The sequence below is a fragment of the Panthera pardus genome, unplaced genomic scaffold (genome assembly GCF_024362965.1).
Source record: "Panthera pardus isolate Hobbes unplaced genomic scaffold, ASM2436296v1 HiC_scaffold_12, whole genome shotgun sequence".
Classification (NCBI taxonomy): Eukaryota; Metazoa; Chordata; class Mammalia; order Carnivora; family Felidae; genus Panthera; species Panthera pardus.
In genome coordinates, this window is record NW_026526677.1 from 3079064 (window position 1) to 3101528 (window position 22465).

At 63.4% G+C, this 22465-nt stretch overlaps 1 protein-coding gene across 3 annotated transcripts in view; it reads left to right on the forward strand.

The window, feature by feature from the left end:
• SHANK2 (SH3 and multiple ankyrin repeat domains 2) overlaps positions 1-22465 on the forward strand; it is a 492081-nt gene that overhangs the window by 189010 nt on the left and 280606 nt on the right. For 2 of the 3 annotated variants that reach the window (XM_053899337.1, XM_053899335.1), the window contains exon 1: positions 19277-19728. The exons of the other annotated variant lie outside the window; for it this stretch is intronic. In XM_053899337.1, coding sequence (XP_053755312.1) covers positions 19533-19728 — 196 coding nt within the window. In that variant the 5' untranslated portion in view covers positions 19277-19532. Of the gene's footprint in view, positions 1-19276; positions 19729-22465 lie in introns of those variants that run through there. 3 annotated transcript variants of the gene reach the window in all.

Below are 22465 nucleotides of genomic sequence, written 5' to 3' on the forward strand. Positions count from 1 at the left end.
CCCCAGGCCCCCACCTGGGCCTCTCAGGGGTACCAGACAGAAGGCCCACTGAGCCCGTGTCCATAGAGGGGGTGCTGCAGGGACGCAGGTGAAGGGAGAATTCTGCTACCTAGGACAGCCTCGCGGGGCGGTAAGGTACACCCCCAATCTCACAGGTGCTCACGAGGGTCAGTACGTGTCCGGTCATTAGAAATGCGCCTGACCCACCCCAGAGCAGGGCACATGTTACCGTCTTCATCGGCGTCATCACTCGTGCGGGTCGGGGACGGTTTACAGCTGGAGGCGTCGGGGACTGGCTGTACGTGGTAGCCTCCGATGGTCCTGGCGGGTCTGGGGACTGGGTGGGACCTTTGAACGCGGGGGCGGGGAACACAGGCAGGTGGGCGGGGCTAGGCCTGCGGGGGGGGCCTTCGGGTCCCTCCAGAGAGAAGGAGACACAGAAGAGCTCCAGCAGATGCCCTCCCGGGAGCTGCACTTCTGGGGACTCTCTCTGGCTGCAGTTGGATGAGGGGAGGAGGGGCCGGCCGAAGGGCGAGATGTCCAGAGGTGCTGGGATTGTGGACAGGACGAGAGCCGAGCGGGGGGCGTGGAGGCCGGTGGGGAGGGCCCTGCGATCCTCCGTGACCGGGGTGGGCCACGGCCATGGGGGGCTTGCTGAGAGCCCCTCTGCTTTCCCCGCTCCCACACTGGCAGCATGCAGAAAACTGGTGCCCCCCTCAGCCGCCGCGGCACAGTCCCACGGGCTCCCAATACCCGCCTGGCTCCCCCCGAGCTCTTGATGTGCAAGCCGCTTGGATCAGGGAGAAGGACTGAGCAGGGCAAGCCGCTTGTCATACCACTCGTGACGGGGTTGGTGGCAAACAGGCCTGCTGTGCAGACGGCTGGGGCCACAGCGTCCGGCCAAATGGCCATTCTTTCTGTGTAACGGGTCACCAAGAGCGTCCAGATTTCTGGGACAGCGGGCCCAGGCCCAGACCGTTACAACATCTAGGGCCGGTTCTGCAAAAACCAAAGCTGAGGGGCGTGTGCCGCTGTCCCCTCCCAAAGCAGTGAGGCGGGACACTGTGTGCAGGAAGTAGGGGTCCCATCCCTTCTCAGGACGGACCGGCTGGGGCCGGGGCTCTCAGCGTCCCACAGCTTTGCTGCCCGCCTGCCTGCTCCCGGCCAAGGGCATTCCTCTGGGCCCTCCACTCGGGAACGTGGAGGCTCCCAGCCTGACCTTTCTGTGGTTACCGGCATGTGGCTGAACCATTTGGGGTCCGTCCTTCGGCTCACTTCCAAAGCTCCTTTCCCAGAAGGGTCTTTGCTCGCCTGTACCTGTGCCGTGACCGTGGGGTCTGTGCCTCCCTCCCTCCAGCCAGGGGTGTGCCCGCTGGGGTGCAAGACTGGACTGGGGCCCCTGCATGCCGCTCAGTCCTCTGCCTTGAGCTTACTTTACGTCTGCCGGGAGCCCAGCTGGGTAGCAGTGGTCTCCCCGGTAAAAAGGCACCAAGGCTTCTTGAGGCACGAGCTGGGCACCTTCTCTCGGGTGGACTCACCGGGATTTATGTCAACGTTCTTGGGGGTGGTAGTAAGTGCCTTTGGGACTTTATATAATTTTGCTTTTCATCAAAAATGTATTACTCGTTTACTTGATTTTTCTTAACAGAGAAGTAATATGCGACCTTCATAGAAATTACACACAAGCGATTGATTAATGTGTGTGCAGGTGAAAATTGCCCCAACCCCCGTCCCTCTGAGGTCACCACTGTTCATATTGAGATGTCTCCTTCCCTTGGGTTGAGTAGTGCTGTTCTCACCTCCCCCCCCCCACCCCCACACACAAATTCACGTCCACTCCGAACCTGTAAACATGACCTTATTTGGAAATAAGGACTTTGCAGATTTAATTAGTTCAGCTAAAATTAGGTCATGCTGGATTACGATGGGCCCTAAATCCAAAGGCTTGTGTCTTTACAGAGAAGGGAGCTGCAGGCACGGAGACCCACAGATACCCAGGGGGAAACAGCAGCAGAGGCTGTGGCCCCCCCAGGGACATTGAGGCGCCCGAAACTGGAAGAGGCAGGAAGGATCCTTCCCCAGAGCCCCCAGAGGGAGCACGGCCCTGCTGATCCCCGCGTTTGCTTTTCTGGCCTCCAGTGGGGACAGCGAGCTCGCGGTCCCGCACACACGGCTCGGGCCTCCTGGGACCTGGCATTAACCCCCCGAGCGGGGTCTGCGGGTCAGAAGCCCCGAGTTGTCCGTGTGGGGCCAGGTCCCCCGTGCCCAGAGTCACATGCTGTTTGTCTTCCTGGTGGTCTCCAGAGTGGCTGTGTCGGGATCCCACCTGGGGGAACTTGAGATGGGCACCGAGGTGTCACTGCAGGTGGCCTGTGTCACGACGGCGGGCATCCCTGCCCCGCTTCTCTCCGCCTTTTGGTGCCGTGCCCCCGGATGGCGCGCACACAGGCGCTGGGTTCTAGTGGGTTCCGTGGCTGCTCTGCCCAACACAGGTCTAATCCCACTGGAAATGCTGCTTGTTTTATTGCCTTCTCGACCCTCAGGATGCATTTTAGAACATTAAAGGCCCTGATAAGTCCTGCAGTAACGGAGCCCCCCCCCCCCCAACTTTGTATGATCTGGCATTTCCCAAACTGGACCCTATAATCTGCTTCCAGGGTCAGTGAAACTCACTCTGGGAACACTACACTGAAGCATCGCTAGGGCCACCGTGTGCCTGCTGGGCCCGGTGGGGGCTGGGGCTGGGCTGCCGGTACCCACTTTCCCCTGCAGGGGTGCTCAGAGAGGGAGCCACCGTCTTTCACACCCCCAGCCCCCGAATTCCAGGCGGCTCACAGGCAGATGCTCTTACCCATCCTGGAAGGCACAGTTTGACAAAATAGCAACCGGTCGGCATTTAAAATCAGGAGATTTCATGCAGAAATCCAGGGTTCTGGCTTCTTTTTTAGGAAATAGTAATAATACCTGCTGTAGCTAAGAGCCTTGGGGAGAAACGGCTGTCCTGGGAGAGTCGCCCTCCTTCTGGTTCGTGGGCTGGAAAGGGAAGAGCGAGGGCCTCAACTCTTTCCGGCAGCTGAAAATGGACGCACAGCCGCCCCCACCGGGCCCTGCAGGCCGCTTCCAGCTCCGTGAGGAACATGTACCCCACGCCGGCCGGGCCCCCTGGGCTGCCCGGCCTGACCGCCTTGGGGCCCCCGGCTGGCCCTGGGCACAGCGCCCGAGTGCTGCCCCACCCTTGCCCCGTTGCCCGTTCTGGTGGGCCCTGGGCTGGCTCTCGGGGCTTGGGGGAGGGGGCCCCGAGCAGAGCCGAGTCGGTTCACGACTGAAGGCCGCCAGTGTGTTTGTGTGGCATCGAGGCACCATCTGTGAACCCAGGGCTGTGGGTTTGGGGCTTGGGAGTGAGACCAGCACCCGCTGGGGGCTGCTAAGTGCTCGGAGACGCCCAGACAGGCTTTGGGGCCGGTCCCCTCTCCGGGGCGCTTAGGTGGGGCGGGGGCAATCCCCTCGTGGGTGGATGGCCTAGAAGCCAAGCGCAGCCCCCCCACCCCCGACCCCATCTTTAGCACGGTCAGCAGCTTCCGGGACGGACCCTGTGCTTCTTGGGATCATTCTCTTGCCCGTCTGGCAGGGCTGCATTTGGGGGACCCTGTCGTCAGGACGGTGCTGACAGAGGTACGGACATTGCCACCCAGGTCGGCAGGAGGGACGGCCTCCCGCAGGGTGCCCCGACTCGGCAGGATCGCACGGCTGAGGCCTAAAGCAAAGGCCTGTGCCTCCGTCTCCCCACGAGCTTTCCAGGACCCTGCACTGGCGGGGGGCCCTTCCTCCTGCGCAGGCCTGCACCCCTTATCCGTAAAGCGGAGCGTATCTTGTCGGGTCACGTCCCTCCTCAGAGCAGAGAAGGGGGACCGGGCCGACGGCAGGGTGTTTCTGTGCGAGCACAGATAAATCCCCAGATGGCACCAGGCGTGCGGGCGCGTCCCCTGTGCCAAGGGCTGCGGCCAAGGCTCCACGTGTGGATTACCCTCTGCAGGGACGGGAGGGTGCGGGCGAAAATTAGAGCACAGACTCCGGGGGCTCGGCCTGCATCCGGGCTGTGTGGCCTGGGGTGGGTTACTGAACCCCTCTGGTCTCGGGGGGGGGGGGGAACGTTACTCCTTGTTGGGCTGGTGCTGCGGCCAGACAGGCCCCCTTCTCGCCGGGCGCGCGGGAGCAGGGCCGGGGCCTCGTCCCCAGCCGGTGCGTGTTTGCCAAGGTCCTGCCGTCGTTCGCGTTGTTCCCGATGAAATGTCCCGAGGCACCGGGGCTGCCCTTAGCCACACGTCTTCCCCGGGGAGACGGGGGCCACCCGCGGCGCTCCGGCTTTCCTGCTTCACTGCACGTGGCCCGTGGTCCGACTGTGGGGAGCCGGGGACACAGCCAAGGCCACGTCACGCGGCGTCCGTCTTCAGCTGCCGGACGTGCACCGTCTCTGCAGTCACGGGAGGCGTGTGTTCCATGACTGTGGCCATCGTTTGATTCACGTCACGGGGCTTCTCTGAGTGTGTGTCTCTCAACGGGGATCGCAACGCGTCCGGGCCCCCCCAGAGCCCCGGGGACGGCCTGCGTCCCGGCGTGGGGGTCCCCCGCGGCCTCGGGGGGTCAGGAGGGGGCCGATGTTGCCACAGCGCGTTCTCCGCCTCTGCGAGGAGACGCCCTTCTGGTCGGGACGAGCCTCTGGTGGAATCACATCCCCTCGGATCAGCCACTCGCGGTGCGAGCGCCCTCGCGAGCGTGCTGTTCCCTGGTGGAAAGCAGTCTCTTTCTTCTCCCTCCAGAAAAGAAGTTTTCCTCCTTTTCCGACAAAATGTGGTCGCAGCTGCCTGGTCGCGTGAATTGGTACTGCTCTTTGGGGAAAGCGCTTTGCAGAACGTGTGTCCAGAGCCCTGGGAACGTTCAGAACTCCGACCCGGCAGGTCCGCTCCTGGGAATAGAATGTGAGGGATGGTTCCCGGGAAGAAAGGCCCACGTGTGCAAAGTCTGGGGCGGCCGATGTGCTGACACAGGGCGGGAGCTCAGAAAGCCGCGACCGTAGCAGCGACGCCCTGAAAGGGCACAGTGCGAGGCCCGGTCCCGTGTCACCGGTTCCCACCGGGGGGGCGTCTCCGGATCCTGCGAACTGGGTGACTGGGCCAGGTCGGGGGAACGCGCGTGGCCCTCGAAGGTCGGCCACGGGGCCCAGGCTGCGCGCGCGTGCGGGGAGAGACCCTTCCGTCCCCCGGATGCGAGACTGCGTGACGGCGTCTGAGATGCACCGAGCGGCGTGCTGGTGACTGAACGGCCCCAGTGTTGTTCAAGGCAGTGCTCTGCTGACCCAGTTAGGAAGTAGGACGTTCGCTGCATGTTTTTTACACGAGTGTTGGTGAGTTGAACGGGTGCCGTAGAGGCAGCTCCGGCGATCGGGAGGATGGTGCTGGAAGATTCTTTCTTTGTGTGCAGAGGCTTGCGTGAGGGCCGGCAGTGGGCGCCCGTGGCCCCGGGCTGCTCCCCAGGCCGACTCCAGGCCCCGAGCCGCGGCTCCTCCCCGGCCGGGCTTTGGGGAAGGGTTCTCGAGCCTCAGGGGGGAGGGGGATGAACGTGGGATGGTCATCCATCCGAGGGGGCCACACACAGGGTGTCCGGAGCTCTGCTCGGGGGTCACAGATCACGGCGGTGTTCCTCTGCTCCAGCCGCTGTAACAAATACCACAGACGGTCACCGTCCCTGGTCCTGGAGGCCTCTCTCCCTGTGTGTGGACGGCCGTCCTCTCCCCGTGTCCTCTGTGCGTGTCTGTGTCCCGATCCCCTCTTCTCACAAGGACCCCGGTCACAGGGGATCGGGACCCACCCTGGTGACCCCGTGTTATTTCAGTCACCTCTTTGAAGACCCCGTCTCCAGGTACAGTCACATCGAGGGTTAGGATTTCCACGTATGAGTTTAGGGGACACTGTTCGGTCCATGACACCCCCCTTCTCACCACGGCCCCCCTCACCCTTCCGTGCTTGCCTCCCCGGACTCCTAATCAGAACCCCCACCTGAGACGCCCCGGAGCCCCCACGGCCCCGTCCTCAGGGACGGGGAGGCCCTCGTCCTTTAGGAGGCCCCCGCAGCCTCAGGCCTCCTAAAGGCTCATTCCAGCCTCCTCGCTCCCGGGAGAGCACGGGGCGAGCCCTGCCTGCACACCGCGTCGGAAGCCCAGGTCGCCCGCGCCAAACACGCCCACCTGTGCAGATGTGAGTCCTGACCCACTGGTTCATACTGTGACATCAGGGAAAGGTCGCCAGCCTGGCCGGCCTCTGTGAGCCTGTGCTGCAAAGGGTCGCGCTGGCTGGTGGGAAGGTTCCGGGACTGTGCCCGCCCCCCTCTGTGCCTTCTCCTGAACTTTGTACAGATGCTCGGTCAGAGGGAGACAGAGTGACCGTGTGACTCAGTGGGTGGTGACCATCCCCCTTTGACACTGGGGCCCTCCTCTCCTCTTGCCACCCCAGATGCAGGCTCCGTGCCCAGATCTGGTCCCGCGGGGTTAGGAGTGAGTCACAGATTTCAGAGGAATCCGGCCCTCCAGCTGTGACCTCTCTTGTGCCCGCGGGGACTCTTCTGGCATCCCACGGCGGGACAGGCGCTCTCCTGCCGTGCACTTGGAAAGCATCCCCTGTGGACCGCGGTGCCCGCTTTCTTGCCAACACGGACTCCTGGACCGGCTGCCAGTTAGCCTCGGGCCTTCGCCCCACCCTCTGGTCCGGTGCCCCCATTCCAGCCAGGGGGCTGGCTCCCAGGCCAGGGCCTGAAGGAGGAGGCTCGTGTGGGGGTCACAGGGAGGGACCCAGGCCATCTCGTGGGCCGCTGGGCAGTGGGAGCCCCGCCTGCTCTCCCCACGAGCCTCCCAGCGGTTTCTCCTTCAGCTTTCAGGCGCGGCTGACTTCTCCCCTGAGCGTGACGTGAGCCCTCACGCCCAGGCGAGCCAGGTTCTATAAAGCAGTGGCCCGTGCGCCTTTGAATCCTGGACTCTGCCCAGCACAGTGTGCAGAGCTGTCCACGAGGCACGTGGAGCCTGGGGCTCACACTCGCCCCAGAGCAGGCCCTGGCTGGGCTGCACACCCTCCCCGCCTGCCTGCCTGTCTCGAGCCCAAGGGGCCCCCGAAAGAGCCGTGTGCAAAGGGCGTCACCAGAGCCTCACTTACAGTCTCAGAGAGGTCATGCAGCCCGTCCGAGGTTGCACAGCTAAACCTCGGCACAGACTGAGCAGGACCGGCAGGGCAAGGCCCTTGAGGTCGCCGGTGCGGCGTCTCTGAAAGCCTTAGTGGATGGCCCTGCTGCCCCCGTCCGTGGTTTCCGTGCTGGCGGGCTGCAGAGCAGAGGGCAGAGAGGCGAACGGGTCCCACCCCATCCTGTAGGGGCCCCAGCATAGTGGGGGAGACACGCAGACCGTGCTTAAGTGCCACAGGGACAGTGCCATGTCAGGAGGAGTGCAGGGGACACAGGAGGGCCACTCACGAGGGGAGGGGGCCGTCCCCTCTGGGGGTGGAGAATGGTTGGGGACAGAGCAGGGTCGGGGATGGCTGCCCGGGATGTGACAGCAGCTGAGACCCCACCCGACCCGGCTAGTGTGTGAGAAGCCGCATCGTGCAGGGGCTGGACGCCCCGGAGGAGGAGGGAGACAGTGCAGACGCCGACTCTCTGGGAGTGGGGAGGAGAGGGGTGCAGGTACCCAGGGCAGGGCTGGGATTCCAGGCCCTTCTGCAGGGCTCCGGGCGTGTGGTCAGCTGCCGGGTCAGTGATGGGCCAAGGGCAGAGCCCGTCCCGCCTGGGCTGGTGAGCGACCTTGGGCGACTTCCTGACCTGCCCTGTGCCCCGGGGGCTCCCGTGCGTGGCACCCCGCGTGCTGTGGGGGAGGAGAGAGGCGGGGCCCTCAGAGCGGACATCGCTTCCTGTGCCACGTGCTCTTGTGGGCCTTGTACTTTTATTCCCAGATGCCATTTCCCGCACCCCGAGCTAGAGCAGAGCAGGCCAGGGTGGCCGTCAGGCCCCAGGGACGCAGCCCGCAGTGGGCTGGCCTGAGTCTCAGAAGCGCCCAGTGCCTGGGTGGCCGAGAGAGACCCCGGTGAGACCCTGTGGTCCCGTCCTCCCAGGAGGCCCGCGTCTGCAGGCTCCAGCCTCCCCGTGTGGACCCCAGCCTTGGCTCGGGCCCCTGGGCCTCATGGCTGAGGCTCCAGGAGCTCTGGTGGGCCAGCCGGCCACAGGCAGGGCCGTCCCCGTGTGCCCTTGTACCCGCAGGAAACGTGGAGGGACGGGCGGACCTCCTCAGTCTCCACTTTTTGTACCGGGTGACGTCAGTGCCCCTGAAATCCTGCCAGCCAGCCCTGGGGACCCTCTGCCCCTTTCAGACAAGGTGCCCATCACAGTGGATGAGGCCCCCGGATTTTCCACCGGGGGAAACATTATGGGCTTTCCACCCAGTTCCCTCTTTGACATATGGGGAAAATGAGGTCCAGGAAGGCAGGGACTCCCAGCCAAGCAGAAGCGGGATCGGGAGACCACACAGTGCCGTCAGCCTGTTCATTCGACGCCTCCCCTGCCCCCCGGCTGTGCCGTGTGCTGGGCTCCCAGGTGAGCCGCCCACCTTCTGCCCACGGGTCGGGGCACCCCTGGCCGGCTGTGCTGCTGAGGGGAAGGCGCGGCCAGCACTGCCCCGGAGTGACAGGCGTTGGGGAGCGGGCTCCGAGACCCCTGTGAGTCTCAGCCTCTGTGTCTGTGAGATGGGTGTGAATGCACCCACCTCACTGGGCTGTAGAGAGAAGGAAACGTGTCACAGGCCCGGCTGCCAGGAGCCATCACACTGGGGTTAGGGTCAGACCAACAGCCACAGCCTCTGTCCCAGGAGCCCCTCCGTTTGTCCCGGGTCGCTCACACCCCCAATCAGGTTGGGAGGCAGCTGGGGGTCTGTGCCCTCCCCCGCTTGGGTTCTGTGTCTGTTCACCTGCTGGCCGGCCCGCCCAAGGTCTCAGTCCCCTCCTCCCTGCTCCTCTGCCCTTCGGGGTTGGCTTTTCCTGGATTTGGGGTTTTCCTGATGCTGCTGCCTGGTAGGAATTGGGCTGCCAGCTCAGCCCTGGAAGGAATTCATTTGAAGGTTAGATCGGTCACCAAGGCTTAATTAGTTCCTAAAATACAAATCGGCAGCAGGATCTGCTAACGAGGCGACGCACCAGGTGGGGACCGACCCGCCGCTCGCTCAGCATTGTTTCAAGCGCTCACTTACCAGGGCCTCCTGGCACCTGTACAGGTTCTGATCAGGTAACACCTTGATCTCCAAGGTGGGGACCCGCCTGTGCACCTGCCCGCACCCCCAGCCGCCTGGATGTGCTCAGAAGTCACAAAAGTCAGGTTCTTGTGTTGAAATAAACTTGTCTCGGTGCCTACGATCCCTCCCAGCCGGGCTGCAGGGACAGGCATAGTGCCGAGAGCTGCTGTTCGCCCCCGGCCCCTCTGCTGATGTGGTCGGTGGTCAAGGCCCCCTGGCCTCCTCACCCTGGGCCTCTCTCTGCTCTGACACACTCACCGTCTCCCCGCCGGGCACACCCCCTGCCTCCAGACGTGCAGATCGAACACTCACTGCATATGTGTGCAGGTGTGCCCGCGGGGGGAGCACCTCTTTGTTTCACTTACGTTTACGAGCCCGTGACTTCTGCCTCCCAACCATGGCAGAGCAGCTCATGTCACACGTACCCTTCTCCTCATAACAGTGACAAACTCTGGACCAAACAAAAACAGCAACAACCATTCGTGGGCTTTGGCAGGAAACCAAAAGCAGACAGAACGTGGGGCCCTCAACAAAAGGGGAGTCTGTCAGATGAGAGGCATATTAATGAAGGATCCCCCTGACAGAAAGTGACTTGAGGATGCAGTGGTTAGAGGTCAAGGTCAGACCTGCCTGAGTGGCTGGAAATAGAGGGGAGGACTCCTAGAAAGGCAAGAGCCCCAAATCTGCACATAAACTCTCATCGAATCCTGGACTGATTTCTGAACTAGCATGTGCAGGATGAGAGTCTAAGGGTCCTAGTGGAACACAGCAGCTTAAATCTCAGAGACCTGAGGGGAGACTTTGGTAGTTCCCGCACGAGGGAGACAGAGCGCTGAGTCCTGCCTCATCTGAAGAACTTGGCAAATACTTTGGGTTTTCTGCCTGAGACCTGGAAGGGCCCATGATGTCAGCATCTCATCCCAGGACCAAACCAACAGAGATGCTTCCCCCCAAAACTCAAAGCCACGTCTTCCCAGGATGGAGCGTTCTGCCAGTATTGTGTTCCCTGCTCGAAAGACCCGACACCCTTCAGAGAAAAGGAACAGAATCCAGAATCTCTATAACACGTTAAAGATAATGGCTGACACAGAATCAAAAATTTCTAGACATGCAAAGACGCAGGAAAATGGGATGTGAGATCAGAGAAATTAACAGGAGCAGACCCACAGATGACCCAGGTGTCGAAGTGGCTGGTCAGGGATCAAAAATAACCAGAATGTGTATTTATAAGCCCCCACCTTGTGTCGGGTCTTGTGTCGTAGCCTGAAGATAGAAAGGTGTGTGCAGCCCCCTCTCCTGCCCCGTGACTTCCAGAAAGGCCCAGTTGTGCAGGGGGGGTATTCGGGGTGGGAAGGGTTCTAGAAGCAGACGTTTCACGCAGTGAGGCAGAGTGAACCACTCAACCCCCAAGTCCCGGACGGGAGGTAGAACGGTGCCTTCCCTGTTGAAGGCAGACAGGAAACATACTTGTGAGGCTCCGAGCTCGGTTCTGGTGATGAAGGGCGAATGAGACAGACTCAGCCTCTGGCAAGGTGACCTTGAGAGTGAGGGGCCGGAGCTGGATGGAGCCAGGGTGGGAAGGGCAGGTAACCCTGTCCGGCGGAGGGCGCGGCCAGGCAAGGGCCAGAGTTGTGTTCCGGGCATCGGAAGGGGTGGGCGGGGAAAGCCGCAGTGATGTCCCCCGGTCCCCTGGGGGCCTGCAAGGGCAGAGAGACATGGTCTGCCTGCGCGGTACCCTTGTCGGTCCTGGCTGCTGTGACAGGGGGCCACAGCCGGCTTAAACAACGGACATTTTTTCTCCCAGTTCTAGAGCCCGGGAGTCCTAGATCACGGTGCTGGCTGATTCGGTGCCTCGTAAAGACTCTTCTCGGTTCACAGACGGCCCCCTTCTCGCGGTGTCCCCACACGGCGGAGAGAACTCATCTCCCCGTGGCCCCGTGGGGGCTTGGAGGCCTCACGTCAGCTCTACCCTCACGGCCCAAAGGCCTGTCTCCCAGCGCCCTCTCCCTGGGGGCCAGGGGCTTCACCATAGGGGATTTGGCGGGAACACAGGCACTCAGTCCATAGCGCATGGTCACTCTGGCCGCTCTCTGACCGTCTCGGGAGCTGGCTTTAATCAGATCGCTCTGTGTGGGGGGCCGCTGTGCACGGCTGGCTCTCCAGCACGTCCTGAGACATGTGGGCGTTCTGGGGCTGCGTCGGCTCTCTGTGTGGGCCTGGCGCCTGCAGTCCGGTCCCTAATGTACAGAGCAGTCGGGTGTGACGCGGGCAGGGGCCCTGCAGACAGCACCACCCTGGTGACTCACGGGGAAGCCCCCCAGCAAGCAGCATGGGAGCGTCCAGTCCCTGGGTTCCCCCGCGGCTCGCGCCCACTGGGTTATCCAATGGGAGGTCCTTTCCTCTGCGCCCATGAACGGCCGTGGACACTGGGCCCTGTCGGCTCTAACTCTCTTCGGGGTGGGTGCTCGCCCTCGGGGAGGCACGGCCATGCGCCTGAGGTCGCAGGCAGTGGGGGGCAGGTGCGGGACACCGTCCTGGCCCCCCAAACCCAAGGCTTGCTGCTCCTGGTGGTACTCCAGGAGGCAGGTGCGTTTCCCGATCCTCCCCCTCAAGGACGAAGAGCCGGGCTTCCCGTGGGCCCCACGTGGGCAGCAGGCCATCCGTGGAGCGCGGTCTGCTGCAGCCAGGACTTGTCTATGGCCTCGGGAACTCGGGGCACCTGACTCCACAGTGGGAATCTGAGCAGAGCTCCTCCCCGAGTCTCGGGGAGCCCGTTCTCCACCCTTGTGCCCCGCCCCCCGTAGGGGAGGGAAGTCGGCAGGCAGCCCACCCCTGTGGGGCCCTCGCAGACATCTCACGAGCCCAGCGAGGTGGGGGCCGGCCTCCCCACTTTACAGATGGGGAAACTGAGTCCCACCCCGAGTCAGAGGCTGACCCAGGCAGGACTCCCCTCAGGTGCCATCACTTGGTAACACATGACGAAAAAAGGGCCATTCCGGGTCAGCTCCTGCAGAAAGGGGGTGGTCCAGCCCAGTGACACCGGTGACGTCGGTGTTTGTAACTGGTGCTGTTTGTGATTGGCATTTTCCCTGCAGACTTGGAGATTCGCACCAGAGTCTTTGGGCGTCCTGCCGCTCCCGGGGGGCTCTAGGAGTCATTCTTGGGGATCAGGGCTGGGTCTGAGTGATGGGGGCAGGGCGGCATCTGTGGTGGGCCGGTGCCTGCCCCCTGCTCCCTCCCACACTCATCCACCTGGTCACACAGCAGCCACCACACGCTGCCCCCGAGGACTCGGACGTGTGTGCCGGGGTCCCTCCCGGGAAGCCCTGCGGAGGACAGAGGGGGTCGTGTGGTGCCACAGGTGCGGGCTGGGTCCCGAGAGCTCACCTGGGGATCCTGGGCACAGGGGATGCTGTGCTGTGTCCGGGAACAGGTGTCCTGTGACTGGCCGTGGGGGCCGGGGGTGACTCTGTTGAATAGACAGGGCGGGGCGAGCACAGGCGACTTGCCTCACGGCTCTGAGCCTCAGTTTCCCCCATGAGAGGCCAGGCGTCCTCAGTCACCCAGCTGTCAGACGGACTACCCGGGAAGTGGCTCGTGCTTCCGTTAAGCCCCGGCGCTGCCCTTGCCCCCACGCCTCCCGGTCAGAGCTGGCACATGGGGTCTGTGGGACTCTGGCAGAGGCTGAGCTACATGCAGGAAAGGGTAGGAGGCGCCGTTCGGAGCCGTGATCCTTCCGCGGTGCGCCTCGGGGACCCTCGCTCTCCGTGGCCAGCCCCAGTTCAACCCTCCTGAGCTCTGCCCCCCGCCCCCTGCGACCTTGGTCTTGGACCTAAATCCCGAGTCGCGGTGTCACGAAACCCGCAGAGTTCCTGACCCCAGCCGCCACCGGCACGGAGCCTGACCCGTCCCCGGAAGAGATCCAGACCCCGCGGGCATCGGAGGATCCCAAGTCGGGTGGCCTCTGCCCCGAGTATCCTTGGGCCTCCACGGATCCTCCAGGAGCAAAGCTTCCCTCAATGGCCCTGGCTGCCGCGAACGTTACAAACGCCGCAGACACCTACATCTTTGTTCAAAGATAACCCCGCATTATTGCCGAGATGCCTTTTTATATCTCGCGTTATTTATAAAAGCGTGATTCATTTAACAATTATTGTCAGCTGGAGAAAGGTTGCCTACCAATATTTAAACCGCAGTTAGCTGAAGCTGTGCGTGGAGGAAGCAAGGGCCGCTGTTCGGGGTGAGGTGCGGGGGGGGGGGGGGGGTAGGCGGGAAGGTCCGGCTCCCGCCCACACCTGCCCGGGCCCGCTGCCTCCCTGCCCCCGGCTTGGCCGCACAGCCTTGCTCTTGGCACTTGGTTTTTGCTTCTGTGAGATAAAATAGAGGGTGTGGCTGGTGGGCCGCTGAGACCCTCTGGGGTTTTGTTTCTTCCTCTCAGCTCCCCAGGGGCCCCCTCTGTGAGGAGAGGACAGAGTCACCTCCAGGGGTTTGTATTAAGAAGAAATAGACTCAGTCTTCCCTCTGTTTCCCCAGCCCAGCTCCACGCCAGCCTGCGCTCCCTTCTCCCTTCTCCCCACAAATAGGAGGCGAGGCCAGGCCACTTGGAAAGAGAAGGGAAACAGCCTCCATCTGGAATCTCAGGGTCTTGGAGAAATCACGGCCGAGCCCCAGCCTCGTCGGCTCTGTCGGCCGGGATCTCTGTGGCCAGTAAGGGTCCAGTCTGACCCGTTGATGCAGGAAAGGAGGGTCACAGCTCCCCAAGGAGGCTGGAGAGCCAGGCCTGGCATCCAGCCGCCCCTGGTTGCCCAGGGAGCTGGCACGTCCCTGGCGGGATGCTTGTCCACACCCACCAGCTCCTTCCTCCGGAATCAGAGCGCTGTGCCCCGCGTCTGCTTGCCTTGAGTCCCGGCAGCAGGGAAAGTAAGGAGTGGCCCACAGCTCCCCACAGCCCACCAGGCAGGCAAGACTCGGGGTGGGGGCTGTGCAGACACAGAAGGGCCTCGAGGGCACCGGCCTGAGCGATGTCCAGTGCACCTGTCCGTGGGGTGTGGGTGAACGCGGCCCCAGAGCCCTGCAGGGCAGACCTCCCCCTGGTGCCCGGGGGCCTCTGAGGAGGGGGGGGGGGCGGGTGGCAAGAAGGGACAGAGAAGTGAGGTGGCTTCAGGCCCAGGGAGACCAGCCCGGTGTACCTGGTGAGGCGCCTCGGGACACGCCGAGCAAAAGCCGGGACTCGTACCTCGCTTTCCGTGGTTCATTCATCCATCCATCCGTTCATTCACATCCAGAGCTATGGGGGTCACCTCCGGTGTGCAGGGCGAGGGGGGAGCCGGGCATCCAACCTGCGTTTGGGGGCCTTGAAGTGCCCCGGAACCGGGAAATCGCCTGAGGGCGCACTTCCGCTGCGGGAGCCCTGAGGAGGGGTCTCTCCGTGGCCGGATGGGGGCTCATCGCAGACAAGGGGCGGGGTTGGGGCGGGGAGGTGGCTCTGCCATCTGCTGGCAGATTTTGAGTTAAATGCCTTTACTCAGTGACCCCTGCCGACCCTGTGGTTCACGCACCGTAACGGATGATGAGTGGCTGGGTCCTCGCGACCCTCCTGGGAGGTGGCACCATTCACAACCCATTTCAGGGAGGGTGAGGGGTGGTCCTCGGGCTGGACCTCGCCCCTGGAAGGTCAAACGGGAGCTCAGCGGCTCACGGCCAACGCCGGGAACGAGGTGGGTTGTCCCCACCTACAGATGGGGAAACTGAGCCCGGGGCGCCCGGGCAGCCCACGGCCGCCGAGGGCGGAAGACGCAGAGCCGGGCCCTCAATCGGGCGGCTGGGGTCCCGCGTCTGGCTCCTCCCCTGCACCTGGCACCGGACCCCGGCTGGGGGACGGGTGCGCTGGGCGTCGTGGGCACCGGACGGGCCCCGTTGCCAAGACCCTGTGGCACCCGCACAGCAGACGCCTCGCGAGGCGCGTTTATCACACCTGGTGCGTCCTCCCTGCCAGAACTTCAGAGCGCCTTGAAATGTTCTGATGTGCGAAGAGCCTTTTTTTACACGAGAAATGAAATTATTTTCAGCCTGTTGTCAGGCCGTTGTCAAACGACGTGGCAAATACAGGGCTTCGAACGGAGGGTTTGGGCGGGTGGATCCGAGCTCGAGGCGGATTGGTCGGCCGTGCGGGGCTGGAGGCTGGAGGGAACGGCCTGGGGTATTTTTATTGTGTGTTTGTGTATTTATGGTCTTGGGTTTCTTACCAAGGGGCTAGCACCGGGGTTGGGCTGGTGGTCGGGGTGGGGAGGGGGGGACAGGCTGGTGGCTGAAGGGCCCGGCCAGGGGGTGACAGTTGGGGTTCACTTTGGGGGGATCCTCTGCCCTCCTGGGAGCTGTCCGGTTCGAGGCCCCCCCCGCCCCGTCTGACCTTCTCATCTGTCCCCGGACGTCGAGTGTCCCCGACTCAGGCAATTCTTGCCCACCCTCTGGGGTGGGCGGGCGAGCATGTGGACAGAGCCACCACGTGGCATCCTGCCACCCGCCGTGTCACCCGAGCCCAGCTGGGCCCCAGCGGCGTGTGTCGTCACGTCTCCTGCACTCGGTGAACAGCAACGCGGCCGGCACAACCCGCGGTGCTCACTCTCGGTCCTCCCTGGAGGACCCCCGGGCTCTGCCACCCGCAGACCTACGGCTGTGGGGCCAGCGAAGTCGGACCCCCGTGGGCCTCGCTCCTCTCATCCAGGGAGCCTCGCCCCCAGTGTCGGGGAGCCTGCCGGGGACTCCACAAGAAGGTTCCGGATGTCTGAGCCGCACCACGGGCTCTCCGGGAGCCTCGGGGAGAAGTGGGGGTTCAAATCCCAGCCTGCGTCTTTGTCTTAGTTTTTATGTTGGACCTTCAGCCCAGTCGTCCTCGGTCTGCTCGTCTGGGACAGGAGGACCGTGTTAGCGGATTGCTGGGCCCCGAGCCGACCCTCAGCGTGCCTGCCCCCCTCCGCCTCTGCTGCCCCAGCTTCCCAGAGAAGCTGGCGTCACCGCTGGGTGTCCAGGCCTCGTGGCTTGAGCGGGAAGGGCGTGACGTCTGTCCCTCCCGGAGAGCAGGTTGCCGTGGACGAGCACGTGGCTGGCGGCAGGACTGCTCCGCTGGACGTGATTCCTGCAGATCTCCTCCCGTCCCGGCCAGCCAGGCAGGCAGGCTTCAGGTGCACGTGTGCGTGGAGGGTGCAGATCAACGCAGACAGATACGCGCTGAGGTACCAGATTGCCGCGGCCCGTCGATCTCCAGGGAACGTTTGCACAGAAAAGCCTGTTCCAGAGCACAGAATGAAAAATGCCGCTACAGACGCCTTTGCGTTTGTCAGGGCAGAATCTATGCTTTGTCCCTTCCGATTAGCATGTGGCAGACGCAAGCCTGTTTTCTGGCGAAGCGAAGGGAGATCCGCACACGTGGGCCCGGGGCCGGCCTTCGCCTCATGGTGAGGATGACTCAGCCTGTGTCTCGGAGCAAAAACCACTACACTCAGGTAGTGAGCTCCCTGTCACTGGAAGTATTCAAGGAGGGCGTGCCTGCCAGTGGTGAGGAGGTGGGTCCAGGTGGCGGGGGGGGGGGGGGGGTCAGGAGGTGGGGCTTCTGGGGGGCAGAGCCCCGCTGAGGGCTGGGGACGCAGTGGGCCTGCACGTGAGTGTGACAGACCCCCGGTTCCCAGTTTCTGTCAAAGTTTCAGTCAGATTCCCAGCAGCGTATTAAACGCGTGTGAGGTTGTCGAAAGGCATCCTGTAACTGAGGGGTGTTTCCCACAGTGCCCCCAATCCTATCGTACCCAGCCAGAGTCTGGTCCCGTCCCCCCACCGGCCCCCTGGGCAGCCGAGAGGGAGACTAGCGATCTTTCCTGCTTGTTCGCTGCTGCGTCCGTCCGTGGCCTGCACAGGGCCCACGGTTCACCAACGCTGGCGGGGATGGGATGGGTAGGGACGGGTCCTCTGCACCAGGCCGCAGCCTCTGCGTCCTGCTCGTGGGTCTCCGAGGCTTGTCTCCGCCAGGCTCCCTGCCGAGGGCCCAGCCCCAGGGCCCCACCGTTTCCCGCTTACGGGCAGGTGCCCCGTGAGGAGGACCGGGGAGGCCCCGTTTCCCGGCCGGGCCCCGTGTCAGGACCCCGTGCTGCTCCCCAGCCAGGGAAGAGGGCTCCGTCCCGTTCCCTCTGCTTTCTCGAGTTAGACAACGCGCGGGGCTTTCGCAGTGGCGCCCGGGAAGCCGCGTCTTCCCCACGCCCTTCCCCCAAGGTCAACGGCAGGGACACAGACGAAGCTTCGGAGGCAGCACCCGTCTTCGGTGAGGTGCCACCCTGGAGCGCACGCCCCTCCGCTCCGCGGCCGGCAGCGGGGGTTGGCGAGGGAACTTGGCTCGGGATGCGGCTCCGTGCTTCTGGGAGGGTATCGACCAGAGACACATGGAGGCGGGTTGAGCAGCGCCGAGCCTCCCACTCTCCCAGAGGGTTCCCTGCGCTTTGGCGAGCTCTCCGGGCTCACGTGGCAGGGCCCGGCCTCTGCAGCGGAAGGAGCTCCCTTGGCTGTGCTGTCTCCGTGGGTCCCAGCCAGGTGGCACCCCGCCTGTGGCCGGCCCGGCCCCGGGAACCGGACTCCGCCACCTTGCAAACCCTACCACACCCACCCGGGGGGTGCCGCACGGTCTCCCCGAGTGGGAGCTGCTGTGTCCTCGGTGACACTCTGTACGGCGGGGGGGTGGGGAGAGATGCTTCTGGCAGCAGCTCAGCCTCGCCCCACGTGTCCAAGGACACCGAGCTCTGCCTGTGCCCCTACCCGCCCCCCACCCCGTCAGGGATGTGGATCACGAGACAAAGCCCGTGGGGTCTCTGATGATAAAACGTGCCAGCGGCTCGCCTCAGAAGTGGCTTGCGCTCCGTCGTGTGGCTTTGAGACCCGGTGGGGTGAGGGGGTCGCCCGGGGCCGAGCTGGGGCGCGGCTGGCGAGCTGTGTGACTTGGGGCGCTGTGGGCATGAGGTGGGAGACAGTGCCTAAGTGAGCAGCTCCTACGGGGCCGTCACGGGGCGCGTCCCTGGCAGCCCTTGCCCACCGCACGGAGAGGCCGCTGGGCGAGGCGTCCGACCCCCCGGGCCGTCTTCCGCGGCAGACAGACAGACAGACAGACGCCCGCGGCTCCTGGAGCTGCCATTTTTGTCGGCCCGAAGTATGTCGAGCACGTGGGATTCGACTTACATGTCCCCGTTGCTTTTTCCTCATCCCGTCTCCTCTCGCGCTCCCTGCCTTTTTAATTTCGGAAGCAGCTCTCTTAGCAACCGAGGGAACGCACGCTTAATTACAGCCGAGCAGCAGGTGCATCGGGCGACAGAACCGGCTCCCCGGATGCTCCATTTCGTGTTTCAGGAAGCCCTCTCTCCTCGCCCAGAAACAACCCCAGCGCCCCTGCCTCGGCGGAGCGCACGCCGCCCCTCCTCCGTGCGGTCCTCAGATAGGGCTTCCTCTCCCGGAGCCTCCCGGACTCCTCCCGGGGTGGAAATGCTCAGCACACGTGTAAAGGGACTTTGAAGACACAGTCATTTGATCAGCTGCCTGGAATCAGGGCGAGCCGGGGCGGGGCGGGGCGGGGGGGGGGGGTGGTGGTGGTGGGGGGGTAGTTAGTTTGTGTTCTCTCTCCTTAAAAAGAACGAAAAGCGGGGGGGGGGGAGGGGGGAGGAAATCCTGTTTCCTCCAGGGTAATCGCCACGGTGGGGTGAGCCGGGAGAAGCGCTAGGTGCCTGTGTCTGATTCCTTCCGACAGAAATCTGGGTCACGTTCAGAGATTCCAGAAGGCCGGCGAGGGCTGCCCGGTTAAACGTGGGTCTGGCGCGGGGCTCATCTGGCACCGGGGCGTTCCGTCTTCTTGCCTCGCTCACCGCGTCGGCTGGCGGACGAGCAAGCGGCGTTCCGGGCAACTCGGCTCACTCTTTAAAAATAAACCCCGAGTCTGCTCGGGGAGCCGGGGGCTCTGGGGCTCGCGGCCGCCTCCGGTGTTTCCCGGCCGCCCCGCCGGCGGAGGATGCCCGCCTCGTCCCGCCCTCCTCCCAGAGGCACTGAGCACAAAAGCAGAGTGGAGCTGCTCACATGACGGGCGCCAGCAGCGGCCGCAGGGTTTGAGAGCAGCCCCAGGCTACGCACGGTTGGTTCCCAGCTGACAGACAGAATATGGGGTGGGCTCTGCCGCCAGCGCGCCGGGGCTCGCATGCCCCGCCGCGCTCGGAAGCGCGCAGCGCCCAGACGCCCGCCGCCGCTCCCCGGGTCCACGCCGCCGCACCGCCGAGGGGCCGGGCAGCCTCCCTTGCCTTCCTCCCGTCTGAGAAGGTTATATAATGAGCCGGCTGCTGCCAGAGTCAGAGGGAAGATGAAGTCTTTGTTAAATGCCTTCACCAAGAAGGAAGGTAAGGGCGAGCTGGCGGGAGCGCGGTGCCTGGGAACTAGCAGTTTCTTACTGCCTCTCCGGGGCAGCGGCCGGCGGGGGGGGGGGGGGGGGGGGGGGCACTCCGGTCCCTCCCGGCATCGCTGCGTGTCCCTTCTCATCGCGTAAGGGAGCGATCGCTTCTGGCGCGTGACCGGGCTGTGTGGCGGTGGGTCTGGAACGCGAGCCCGCCGGAAGGTGCCGTTTTGTCTGCCTGGGTTCCCGAGCCCCCGGCCCCCCGGTACCGTTGCGTTCCGGAACGTGCCGCGTGGGAAACTAAGTCCTGTGGAAAACAAAGGAAGTTTTGACTAGTCTGGCCGCTACCTGGCGGCTGCCGGGCGCTCGCTCGGGCACGAGGAGGGTCGGGACCCGGGCTGGCCGCGCCGACAGGGCGGACGCGTTGGGAAGCACTCCTGGGCTCTCCGTGGCCATCTCTGGGTCGCAGCTTCCCCGAGTGCATGGAAACGCAGTGTGGCAGACGCCGAGAGCACATATGCTTTTTGTCACACCTTGTGTAATTTCTATTGTGGAAGGAAAATGTATAAATACGTGCATGTAAGACGGCTAAGAAAATATCCGCCCACTGAGAGTTTGCAGATCGCCTGAAAGAAGGAAACAGTTGGGTGGAATATTAATCATTTTCAGACAGGAAAAGAGTTATTTTTAACCCTTTTCGCAAAAAAAAAAATCAACATTTCCACGGATGGCTCCAGTGAGTTTGTCAGACAGAGAACTCCTGTCTTGTGAAATCAGGTTTATGAAGACATTACTTGGGAGGAATTAGGAAGGTACTTACCAGCCCGAGCCGTAAAACAAACACGGAAAGAATTTCCAATTATCTCACACGGGAAACTAATTTAATGCGAGTCTTGGTGATTAAGTGAGACGATTGTCATTTGAATGCTCGCCCTGACATTACCTATGCGATTCCCTTTGAGTATAGCCACCTGATCCCCAGGGCAGGCTGTGTTTGAAAACACCCCGGCCCCCCCACCCCCCCCCGGGGCACCGGTCCTTCGGAATTCCGACCACTACCCACGCCCCCACTCGCAAAGCCGGCTTCAGCCCCTGTCTCGGGAATTGGTCTGAAACACGGCGTTTGTCCGGGCTCATTTTCTGACATTATTAACCCAGATTCGTCTTGTGGTACTTTGGGTTTTGTCATCCACGCTCGGCGCGGAGACGTTCGCTGGGGTTCATTCCATGTGTCTGCTGTTTTTTCATAGATTTTTCTGCCCGCGTGAGTCTGTCTCAGCCATTGGCAGGACCGCCCCCTCCCCCAGTTCCTATTAAGGGCATTAATATCTTACAGTCACATCAGTCAGACAAATGGACCCAACTCCGTCGCCGGGGAAGCTGGAGGCTCTGGCAGGAGTTCACGTCACAGAATGCACGCGTTTCCTCGTCTGGGGGGGGGGGGTCCCCTCCCCATGGGTAGCGTGAGCCCTGGCCTCTCCTCGGGGGCGGGAGGTGGGGGGAGGGGAAGTGGGTCCAGGAGGCCGAGGGCCGGGTCCCGCTTTCTGCTTGTTGTAGCTGCTTGAGGGGTTGGCTTTCTCGCGGTGACACAGTCCTTCAGCTGGCAGGCTCTGTGCACGAAAGGTAACCGTCCTCTGGGGCGGGTGGTGCAGTCATCAGCCCCTTGCGCGGTCTTCGGTCCCCCACCCCTTCGCCAGGCAGGTCTCAGGTCACCCCATGGCGCCCACCGGCGGGTGCACTTTTCAGACCCTAAAGGATGAGCGCTCAGTCCTCACAGGAGTCATTCTGGCCTCTGTCTGCCCAGGGGGAGTGACCGATGAGGCTGTCCCTCACGACCAGCAAACCACCAAGTGGGGGATGTTCTGGCAGGTGGGGTCAGGCCCTGCTGATTCCCCGGTGGGCTGAGCCCCTTAAGAGGCGGGGGTCCCCGGGGGAGGACGCCGCCGGCCTTTCCCGTCGCCCGCCTCTCTCCCAGCCAGGCCGGCACGTGTGTGTTTCCTTTGAGAAATTCAGAGTGGGGTCCCGGCCGCGTCCTGCTCGGACAGGGGTCGGGTCGGAATGAGCGCACGCTGCCGCGTGTTGAAAGAATGTGACCTCCTGACGTGTCCCTTCCAAAGGCTCAGTAGCTGTTCTGGACGTGGATTCCCAGTGCCCATCCTGAGCCTCCTGCCGTTTTTACGCGTCTTTCCCGAGCTGGCTCCGTCCCTGCCTTCCCGGACTGTCCTGCATCCTGGCGAGGCGGTGAAGGGGTGACTGGGTCATAGCTGTCTCAGTGGAGCCCGGCCAGCACACCTGTATCCCCTGTGAGCCGGCCAGTGCCACCTCTGTCCCCTGTGATCCCGGCCAGCGCCACCTCTGTCCCCTGTGAGCCCGGCTGCCCAGTGTGGTCGTCGCCAAGAGCAGGGGTTGACGTCAGGGCCAGGCTCCGTGAAGGGTGCACCTGTCCTTAGTTTTCATGAAGTACTTCACCGCAGCCTCTGACCTCGGGCAGCGCGGATGGCGAATTGTGCTCGCAATACTCTTGTCCTCTGAGACGCTGAGACTCCCGTCTCCAGCCCAGCTCCCCTGGGAGGGCACGCGCAGCCCCAGTCTGTGTGCAGTGACGGCCCTGGCCTCAGGCAGCACAGACTTGGGAGCTCGCTCGCCTGCTTCATCCCAAAGTACACCAACCCCATGGCGAGCGGGAAGCTGCCCACGTGTCGGGACCTTGAGGGAAGCCCGCGTCCCCGGCTCCTGGGGTCATC